This window comes from Chroicocephalus ridibundus, chromosome 11 (genome assembly GCF_963924245.1).
Source record: "Chroicocephalus ridibundus chromosome 11, bChrRid1.1, whole genome shotgun sequence".
In the NCBI taxonomy this organism is placed as follows: domain Eukaryota; kingdom Metazoa; phylum Chordata; class Aves; order Charadriiformes; family Laridae; genus Chroicocephalus; species Chroicocephalus ridibundus.
The window spans coordinates 22,323,467-22,334,590 of NC_086294.1; the positions used below are offsets into that span (position 1 = coordinate 22,323,467).

The following is an 11,124-nucleotide window of genomic DNA, read 5'->3' on the forward strand; positions in this document are numbered from 1 at the left end:
TCAAGAGTTATGGGAGGCTAATAAAGTATGTCTGTTATAGTGCACCACTTTGCCCCCAGCTACAGCCAAACTGGAGCCACTGCAATTGCCTCTCAATAAGATAATGATATTCCTTTCTCTGCTATTAAAAGGCTCCCAGTGCAAACTTAAAATGATTTATTTAATTTAAGAAATTATGAGGTGTAACTTCAAAGCGTAAGCCGTTAGTAATGGAAAACACCAGGTTGTTTAAAATTATAATAATAATTGTTTGGAATACAGTGACATCAAAGTGCTTTCATCACCAAATAAAATATAGCACAGACCCCCAAATCCAGTGGAGTTTATTGAGTAGACATTTTTTGGTGTGTTTTTATTATTTCCTTATCAAGAGACATTATTTTAGCAGCTCCTTTTCTCAGCTTTGATGTTTTGACAGTCTTAAATTAATTTTATTGCATTTTTTTGGCTCGGAGATGGGAGATTATTCTGACTGCTTATTTTTCATTATGACTTTTTTGTTTTCAAGAACCGGTTTGTTATTTAACACAGCACCTTGATAAGCGCAGTTGAAATGAATTGGCCATTACAGGTCATTAAAAAGCAAAGAATTCTGTTTTCAAGCAATCCATTACACGTCTGGGAAAATATTCCTACTTAAAACAAACTTTGAGTTGAACGTTGGCATAATCAGTTTAATAAAACGGGTAGCGCATACTTTTAAGGAACATGTTTTTTTTCTTTACGAGATTCTTGCTTATTCAAAACACAGCAATCTAAGAAATACATATACAGAACATTTGCCAAAAAAGACCTGCCTTTACAGTAAGACTATCACAGAATGTTTTTAATTTCCTTGAACAGTGTTATAAAACATTAATCGTACGTACATTTCTTGAGACTTTTGCTTCCCAAGCAAAGCAGAATTATTCCAATCCCCTTAAAAAAAAATGGTAGCATTTTAAAATATACTGCAGTTGCAGCTTTATAGACCGGTATTTCCACTAAAACAGCAGGGACAGAATTGCTCTGGTGTTAAAAGACTGAAATATAATGGATGGAAAGATTTGTATTCCTTTCGTGCAACTACTTGGGAACTGCTGGTAGCACCCGCCAAATGCCTTATGGATTACGGTGGGAAACACACATCGAGGGACTAAGGGAGTCAACCCCCCCCCCCAAAAAAAAACGAGAACCAAAAAAAAGCCCAACAAAAAAAAGACACCCGAAGTCACCCCCCCTCCGCGGTGGTGTCCGGCACCGAAAAGGAGCGTGAACCGTGTCTCAGTTCGTTCCTGGGTTTCCCAGTGCGGGGATGAGCTAGGCAGTTTCCCTGAGACCTTTTAATGCTTTTCACTGGAAAAACATCCCCCTTGGTCTGGAAGGGGAAAAAATCGGAATAACCGCTTTGTTTTTATTTTGCGAGAGAGAGTTCCAAGGCAAAGAACGTGGGCACTGACGAAAGTAGGTTAACTTCGAGAAATGACCCCCGGAGAAAGCTTTTTAAAATCTCCGTGGTGGTTATTGACTATAGGCACGAGAGAAATGCAGTCACACTGGAGGTAGTGTTGTTTATTTTTTGTTTGTGGAGATATTTTTGTCCCGTTTATTTTATTTTTTTTTTAACTAAAGAGATACACGTTAGACTGCGGGGATAATAACCTGGGGATAAAGAGAGGGGGAGAAATATACTTTGGAGAAAGCAAAATGCTAACTCCCCTGTCAGAACAGCCCTGGGGTCGGTGGGAGCTGGATGCACCGCAGCTGCTCCGCGGATTCTCTGGCTACTTGCGCGGGAGCTGCGCGCAGCTCGGGGGACGAGTGGGTGGCTCGGAGCTTCCTCCCGCAGCCCCGGGGGCGGCACGGGGGACCGGAGAGGTGGGCGCTTTGCCATCCATCCCCTGTGCCCTCCGTGGGCTCCCCTCCTCCTGCCCTGCGTGTCCAGCACTCACCCCAAAAAATCCTGCCGAGCCACAGGTGTGCGCACGGCGGGCATTGGGGTGCCCGTGGCATTTATGTGGCGAGACGCACCGACGCTCTATGGAAACCTGCAATGTACAGTTCGCCCCTACAGAGATGCGCGTACCCCTGTGGTGTAAGGGTGCACGTAAATCCCCGGTGCGGGGGTGCCCGCGCCGAGGAGACCGCACAGGGACTGGGAGGTGGATGCTGTTGCAGAACTCCGCTTGTCGCCTATCTCTGCCCGGCCTGGAGGTTGGCTGCACTCCCCGGACCACCCTCCCCACCCCCGGGCTGGGATCCGCGGAGCAGGTGTCCGCTCCTGCGCTGAGCCCCCGCGGCCGCGGGGCTTCCCCCGCTGCCCCGGCGCCGGTGCCCAGCCGGGAGCGGGTCCATCCATCCATCCATCCATCCATCCATCCATCCCCCACCGGAGGGGCCGGGGTCCTCCCGGGTCGCCGCCACCGCCCCGCCGAGCTGGGTGCCCGCCGCCCCCGGCCTCGCAGCGAGGGTCCCGGCGGAGATCAGACCCCGGCGCTTTCGGGCACGCCGGCTCACAGACGCGCCGCAGCCGGCGAGTTTTCCTCCTTCCCCATAAAATGCAGGAATTCCGGGGTTTGACAAGGCAACGCGACAACATGAAATGCAGGCTCCGAGCACCCGTGGCTTCAGGTAATGAACGCTTGGCCGCAGAGAGTCAGAAAGCCCATTCCTAACTGTTTATGTCAACAAATCCATACCTCGTGAATTAACGTCCCGGGAGAGCTGGGCTGTGCCCGGCTGGCCTGAGCCGCCGTTCAGCAAGTCGGGATTTTAAGGATCGGGATAATTTATCGCGTTGTTTTTAATGTTTATTATTTATTGCTCTAATTATTTTTCACTTTCTATTGGAAATTTAAAATATATAGATGTACCTGGAACAGATGCCAACTCCTTTCAGTCTCACTCAACTTCTAATCATCGCATCTGCTTTGTGTCAGAAAATACTTTGGGAACAATTTAACTTTGCATTAAAATAACTAATTAAAGCCACACCTCCACAGCCTCTTGCGAAAGTGGAGGAGGAATTTCAGTAAGTGCATCGCTTTTAATGGTAGCATTCTGATTTCCCTGCCTTGCTGTAATTTATTCAGTTACAGATCTGCCTGCGGGGCAGCTCCCATTAGGCCGATGATGAAGTCTCATGAGTAAAGCTTGACACCTCCCTCCTAATAAAATATAATACTCAATTAACTCGGCCTTTCTGAAGGCTTTAATTGGAACAAGTTAATAATGGGCGCAGGGTGAATTGTCATGCCATCCGCAAGCTCGGGGAAGGTGTCACGGATCCGTCCTGCCTTTCCCATAGCAGAGGTTGTAACCGAGATTTGGAAGCTTTTCCTTCAACACCCTTGTGTTCTGCAATAAATCTGTATCCATTTAAGGATCTATCATAACACACACAAAGCTCCTGCGCTCAAAGAATTTCCAGCGAAAAGATTTAGCCGTAATCCCTGACACAGCTGATTTATACTGAAGGTTAAAAAATACCGCTGGTTTATTTATAACCGGCCCAGCCCAGCTAAGAAAGCGCTCGGGACAATCGGACGGGGAGGGATCGGGGCGAGGAGGGCTTCACCCTGCCCTTGGAGTTAGGGGGAAAATACTTCAGAAAGAGGGAGCCCGAGAAAGAAGCGGTTGTCTCCGGTTTTTATGCGGCAGTAAATGCTAATTTGAAAAGTCTGCACGGAGATTAGATTCCCTCAGCTTTGTTCCCTACAGTTGGGAAGCGGAAAGGTTAACCGGGGGGGGAGGTTCGGAGTCGGGAGGCCGGCGGTGAGTAGGGCAGGATCCGCCGAGTCCTGAGCTCCCCGAGCCGCTCACCCAGCCCGCAGCCCCCTCCTCACAACCCAGGTGGGGAGGGGTTTTCACCCCCCGCCCTTTTCCTCCTCGCCCAGCCAAGGCCCGATCCGGCAGGGTGCTGAGCTCCGCTCCCCCGGCCCTCAGGGAGGGAGGCGGGGGCGGGGGGGAAACGGCGGGCGGGCGGCGACCCCCGGGGCTCTCCCCGCCGGGAAGCGCTGCCGAGGTGCCCCTGACCTCCCGGGTACCACTCTTACCTGAGCAAACCCGAGCCCCCCTCGCCAGCAAGGCCAGGAGCGGGTGGTCCAGCATCTGCCCTGCGGGCAGCGCATGAGCGCATCCCTCGAGGGAGGCTGCCCCGAAAACCCTGGGACAGGCTGACGGCACACGGGAGCCCCGAGATGCGGCGGTGCCGAGGTATCGCAGGGTCCCTGCCACGTCTTACCTGTACAAAATTAACCCCAGCTACTGCGGGGGTGGAAAATGGCCCCCACTAAAGCAGAGATTTGAAGTCAATCGAAAGGCGAGTCGGAGGGAGAGTCCTGAGCAAAAGAGAAAGGCACACGAGCTAAGAGAAGTGGTGGAAACATCACCAGAGTATGATGCTGTAAAGAACAGAGGCGCCTAAAAACGGTTGTTAAAAACAAGGAAACCTCATAAAAGGTTTGGCTTTCGACTTTGAATTGTTGACTTGCAATTCACCTTCATGTGCTGCAAATTTGGCTTTAATTCAGATTCAGAAAGGGGAAATAATCATAAAGGCAATCCAAACATTCCTTTGAACTTGACCCAGCGGTGCAAAACACACACGGAGAGAGAAGTTACCTTTTAAAGAACTCCAAACACTCACAGACCCACACGCGATTAAACATGTTTTTTCTTTTTTAATTTAATTCGAAATAAGAGATAAGAAATAATAAATCTTCAATAAAATATATAAAATTGTACAAGGCATCCCTTTCAAAGGGACTTTCCTATAATGGAAGATCGGGGGTGAGGGGAAGGGAGAGGGGAAGTTCATCTGTAGTGAGTCCCAGACAGCGACAGTGTCTGGATCAAAACAAACCAAAACCAGCAAAACCTTGTGGCTTTTTTTCGTTTTTATGCTTTTTTGTTTCTTTCTTTCTTTCTTCCACAACAACATGCTAAGAAAATAAATCCGGGAGAAGCTCTGCCTTCAGTGCTCCACAGTCTTTGGAGTAACTTTCTCTCAAAGTTTAGCAAGAGTAATACATATAATACAATAGTTATAAGGAGAAACCTGGGGAAGATACTGCCAGCGCTCGGGGAGCTCCCACGGGGACAGACAGGTTACGCAGTCTCTTGGCACCCCACCGTCCTCCCAGTAGGGTTGGTTGTTTGTGATACCCGGACCTCTCTTAAGAAGGGCTTGAAGCATGAGTCACTTACATTGGCATCCTTTGCGAGGGAAGGAGAGGAAGACTCAGGGGTTCTTCTCTTTAATACAGACTGTTACAAATACTAATAAAAAACACCACCAAACATCTCCCAGAAGTGTTCAACAACCCTTTGCTCACCACCACTGTGGAAACAACCCACGTCTTTTTTTCCTCAGAAAAGCTTCCTTCCCTCTCTCCTGGTTTTCAAAGAGCATCGCAGAGCCAAGATTACCTGGCTGTAGCCAAAACTTTCTAAGCATGCCAATAGGAAGAGATAAAGACCAGACTGCCTAACAACCCTCCCTTGCACTTTACCTCCCCTCACAGTGCTTTACAAACGCTGAAGCTATTTATACAGATAAAGGTTTTACAGGAGCCAATGCTGGTAAAGCTGTTGTTCCACTTTATGCATTTAGGGGCCCTGATGCTCATCGCGTTGCAAACATCTGTTGATGTTTGGGACACAAAAAAATTTCCCCTGCCCCCAGAAATGCAGGAACTGGCTGGCTCTGAACTTCACTCGGACGCTACTGGGTCTAGTTTCTATTTACACGGTGTCTCTAGCTAAGGCCTCTGCTTTCTTTAAAAAAACAAACAAACAAACAAACAACAAAACCTTGAATAAACCTTTTTATTTCCCTCCCCCCTGCCCCCATATTAAGTGATGACACTTGAGAGTGTGGGTTTAGGGCATGCACCCCTCTTCCTTTAAACATGTGTCGGGCGCCATCAGGAAGGCATCGGGAAATCTCTGCCTCCATAAGATGAGATTGCTTTTTCACCTGTTCTTTTTTTTATTCTAGTTTTATGTGCACTGTATAAAACCCCTACATTTGCTCAAATGGTTTTTTCTTTTTTTTTTGTTTGTTTGTTTTTACATAATTTCTTTTCTTTGAGGATCAGACTCTGAGCGTTCAGAGCACTCTCTCAGAAGACACCCAACCCGTAGCATACAGGATGCCTTGCTTTGCTAACGCAACCCCCTGTATGCTCAGGATGGCAGATAGAAGCGTGCAGAAAGAACGGCCAGTACTGGTTGGGGTACTGCCTTCTCAGGGTTGGACGTGATCCACCAGGAAGTCTGTCTCACTGTTGCTTTGTCTTTCTGATCTTCTTAGGATAAGTGGTACATGCTATATCCAACAGGAGTAGCATAGAGTCCAACGGGCGGGATAGGAAGCACAGGTCTGTGAAAAGGGTAGGATGTTCCATACAGTGAGGCAGCCTGGATGGGAGAGTTGATGGGGAAAGGGAGGCTGAACCCCGACGGCAACATGGGCTTCGCTGCCATTTTGAGCTTCTCTAGCTCAGCCTCCTGCAGTCTCTTGGCCTTGGCCCTCCGATTCTGGAACCAGATTTTGACCTGGGTCTCTGTGAGGTTGAGGGAGCTGGAGAACTCGGCTCTCTCGGCGATGGACAGATACTGCTTCTGGCGGAACTTGCGCTCCAGAGCCAGCAGCTGGGAAGTGGTGAATGGGGTTCGGGGCTTCCTATTCGTCTTGTGCTTCCTCAGGGTGCAGGCAGTGGGGCTCAGGTGTCCTGCAAGGAAGGGAAAGGCCGGTTACCACAAAGGCAGGGAGACCTGGGTGCCCTGGCGAGAAGCTTGAGAGGGCTGGGGTGGGAAAGGAAGGGTATGTGAAGGGAGCATCCCGCCAGGTGATACCCTCAAAACAGGGGATGCTTTTGCAAGTGGCTCTGGAAATCCCTTTTCTGTCAAACTTATATTCACAGGACTTCAGCAGATGTCCTGGGAAGCGAAATTTTGCCTCAGTGATTTCAAAAGGAATGCTTGTAGGCAAACGGCACAAAGGGTTCACAGATACACACGCAGCAGATCGCTTTAGGAGGCACATCATAGAGGTCTAGAGCACACAAACCAGCTGCCTTGGTAGCTGCAGAACTGGAGGAGTAACCCCAGGAAAGCACAGGACAAACATATACAAAAAAGCAGGAGATTCACAAAAGGACAGTGGTGTAAGAGACAAGCCCAGTCCAGCCCCGATCCAGGATTTCTCCACCAAGAGCAGGTCAACCCTATCTTTTTTCTGAGAGCTGAAGTGGGTCTGATAATTTTTGTGGTTTAGATAACTGGGCATTTTTTATTGCTATTTCTTCTTCAAGAGCAAGTTTTTCCTCTGCTGCTTAATAACTTTTATTTTCAAGGAGTATTTTCTGGTTTTCAACAAGGATCAAAAAAAGAAGGAAGCAGTGCACTTTTCATGCAACGCTTAGCTTTTATGACATTCGTCAATTAAAAAAACCTCAACACATAGCTGCAGCATCTGTAGCCAATGCAAGTCAGGAAATCTACTACCTTTTGTGCTTGCCTTATAACCCCAAGAGGTCAGACACATGTGCCCAGGATGGCACATCGCTGACTTGTCTTTAGGTTCATTTTGCATTTCACTAATAATTTTGCAATCTGAAGAATGATTAAAAAGCGCACGGCTGGCTTCAAAAGTGTAGCAATTTGGCTGCGTTTTGGATCACTCCTGGGGCATACGACAAGCCACCCTGGCTCCCCAGCTTGATACAGAAAATGACACATGGTCTGCTCTTAAGAGGCTGCTAAATTTTGTACATGCTGTAGTGTCTGGTTCAAACATGTGTCAGCATTTGCACGCCGTGTTTTCCGGACGCCTTTCACTTCCCTCTTTTATTTTTTAAAATAAATTGTACCACGAAGCTGTTTAATTGCATATCATGCAATTAAAAAATCCCACGAGACAAGTGTTCAAAAGTTCAGAAAGGGGAGGGAAAAACAGCTACAGTGGCAAAAGTTAAACTTCTCTTACTTTTCTGCTAGATACTGAACGCGAAAAATAAATCCCTCTTAGAAAACAACTTGTCAAATAGAGTCTTACGATCACACGAGGGAATTTTAATAATTAAAGTGCTCACCGTGACAGTTGTTTCACTCCTAACACTACACTAAATTAAAACTAAACTAAATCGACCCTAAATTCACTGCCGGTCACCCTGTTATTCCACTTTCTCTTTTAAAACGCAACCTTATCTCTCTTCTGAACGCCAAGCTCTCCAAAGACCCAGCTGAACAGGGGCTCCTTCCAGGAGGGATGGGCTTTACCAGGGCGACCGTCGCTCCGGGGACGGCTCCCAGTCCCAGCGCCTTCCCCGGCTTTCGGGTTAGCCCGACCCGTCACGACTTCTGCTACGCACGGGGGAAACCGCAAAAACATGCTTTTAAATTAAATGCCGGCCAAACATTTCCCCCGGAATACACCCAAGCGTTCAGAGGCTTCTTCCCTCACCATCCCCCATGTGACTGCCAAACTCTGATAAGAAGCAGGGACCGTCGCCACGGCAGACCCTGTAATTGCGTTTATCCCATGCCAGTCCTCAGGCACTCGCTGCAGTGATTTGTTTCACTGTTGGGTTTTTTTTTGGTTTAGCTTTTTTTTTTTTCTGTTTATCATCCGTTTTCTGGCGAATGTCGGACAAAAATCATCACTTGGAGACGGTTCTCTCTCCGTCTTGCCCAAAAATCTAACTTTCACAGCTCTTTCCCCAGTTCATCGCACCCGTAGTATTAATAAATCGAGGAGCTGCTTCTAATGTCAAAACCCTCCACGGACAGACGGACTTCTTGCGGGAGAACCGGTCATTGCCTTTTGTTGTCATATCAGCTCCGAGAGGACCTTCCCTGCCCTGATCATCATTTTTCGTCCCAAATCCCGCTGAAATCACCGGACCTGAACTCCCTTCCTATTGAAGTCCTTTACAATGCTATTTTGCAGACCTCACGAACCGCCGATTTTCTAGAGAAAGAGAAGGAATTTCTCAGGGGGAAAAAAAAAACACAAACCAACCGTACCGAGAGAAGATTAGGCCTTGTCTAAGTCTGGGGTTTAGGGCAGTTTTAGAGAAATGGGGTCCGGGTAGGAGCACACGCTTCTTTTCACGCTTTTCCAGCGTACTTGAGGGTACATGAAAATCGCAACCCGGAGCTACGCAGGGAATGACACGGACGGGCTCCTTCCCCTCTCCCAGCACGTTAGAAACCAAACTAATTCGGGGTTATCGCAAAGGAAAGGAAGCGGCTGAAAGCCAGATCGAAATGATTGTCAAAAAAAAAAAAAAAAAAAAAAAAAAAACAAAAACCAGAAGAGCCGTAATAGCACCAAACTTCCTTCTTGCAGTATTAGATTACGGGAACAAATTCTGCGAGACTGACCGGCTCAACAGTTCGCGTCTCTGAAGTCATTAACTTAAATAAAGCAGAGTATTTGGTTTGCATCAGGCAAGTTAGGGATGCGCGGAGGGGAGCGGATCGATCTGCTGCTACAGGTGTATAGTCGCCCTTCTCCTGGCGATGGGAAGGCAGAGCCCAGCAGCGCCGGGCGACGTTTTTCACCTTTTCTTGAAGGTAGTGTTGGGGCTTTTTATTTCTTGAAAGGAACTGAATTGTTGTTTGTTTTTTTTTTTTTCAAGGGATCTCACCGAAAGCGAAATGCAATTCAGCGCAGACACAGCAGCGCGGCTCGAACAGCAAAAGGGTTTAAGAAGTGACCTGTCACCTCCGGATCGCATGTCCCTAAGGCGGTGGGGAGGGGGTCGGGAGAGATCGCAGGGGCTAAAGAGGTCAGGGCCAGCCCGGGGAACTTTGACAGGGAGAGAGAAAGAAATACCCTGCCAGGAGAGACCGCGGCGGGAGTCAGCGCGCAGAAAGCGCGCAAGGCTGGAAGGAACAATTCTCCGAGTATTTAAGAGCGAGGGGATTTCTTTGCGACGTTTGGTGTGAGGGAGAAGGAAAAAGGGAGAATTTCCAGTTCTCTTTGTAACGGGATAACTTAAATGTACAGATTGGCAGCCGGTGAGCCGTGTGTCGGGAAAGGGAGCTAGTCCGTGGTAGCGACTACTCCTTTTACGGTTTTAAAGCATTATATATTTATATACTTACGTCTATAAATATATAACATATACAATATATATACAGTTATCTATTTATATATGTGTGTATAAAAATAGATAACTATATAAATATATAACATATATATGAAGAAATATGTAACATACATATAAAATCACACACACGTAGATATAAATACGTATATAAACCAGAACGTATATACGTATTTATCCAGCGTGCTCCTGTGCCTCTCGGCGCCCGGGGGAGCAGCGCAGCTCGGATGCCGGGAGCCCGGGGCCGGAGCGGTGCCCGCCTGCCCTCGCTCCCTGCCCGCCGGCGGCTCCGCGCAGCCCCGCGCAGCCCTCCGCGGCCCCTTGCCCGGCCACTCACTTGGCGGAGGGGAATATCTCCCGGCCTCTTGGATCCAGGACGTGCCGTCCTCCGAGTTCTCCGATTTGACCGAAGCGGTGTCGAAGGTTTTTGTAAGCGCCCCAGGGGGGCTGTGCGCGTCCCGGGAGCCGTGTCCCGGCAGCAGCAGGTTCCTGGAGGTGCCCACGGCCGCCCCGTCGGCGCTGCCCCCCGCCGCGGCCAGCGGCAGCTCTTTGGGGGGTTTCTTGTCGGACATGAGGGCTTCCACGCTGAACGGCAAGCTGGACACCTTGACTTTGTGGTGCTCCTCGGCGCCGGCCGCCGGGCCCTCCTCGTCGGAGGAGAAAACCTCCTTCGCCTTGGAAGGAGAAGCCATCGCGGGTGCGGAGGGAGGCTGAAGCGGGGCCGCCCGGGGAGCTGCGCTGCGCCTCTGCCCGGCCCTGCGCGGGGACTGCGCGAGTGAGGCGCTGCGCTGCCGCCCCCCTCTTTTCCCCCCTCCGGGGGCTCCCGGCTCTTTCCTCCTTTGGGAAGTGGAGTAAGCGCTCTGCGGGCCAATCAGGGCCCGCGCTGGGGCCTGACGTCGCGGGGTGACTCATGCCATTGGCTCGGGAGCGGGAGGGAGGGTAGAAACATTTTTTTTTTCTTTTTTTTTTTCTTTTTTTTCCGGAGCTTATGTTGTTCGGGGTGTTCCCCCCCCGTCCCCTCCGA

The 11,124-nt window shown here is 49.2% G+C and overlaps 1 protein-coding gene across 1 annotated transcript; it reads right to left on the bottom strand.

The window, feature by feature from the left end:
- Positions 1 to 4,838: 4,838 nt before the first annotated feature.
- MSX2 (msh homeobox 2) lies at positions 4,839 to 10,921 on the bottom strand. The gene is made up of 2 exons (XM_063349076.1): positions 10,438 to 10,921; positions 4,839 to 6,716 (listed from the first exon to the last, which is right to left on the bottom strand). The coding sequence occupies exons 1-2, from the start codon at positions 10,790 to 10,792 to the stop codon at positions 6,292 to 6,294; spliced, it is 780 nt and encodes a 259-aa protein (XP_063205146.1). The 5' UTR covers positions 10,793 to 10,921; the 3' UTR covers positions 4,839 to 6,291.
- Positions 10,922 to 11,124: the final 203 nt, after the last annotated feature.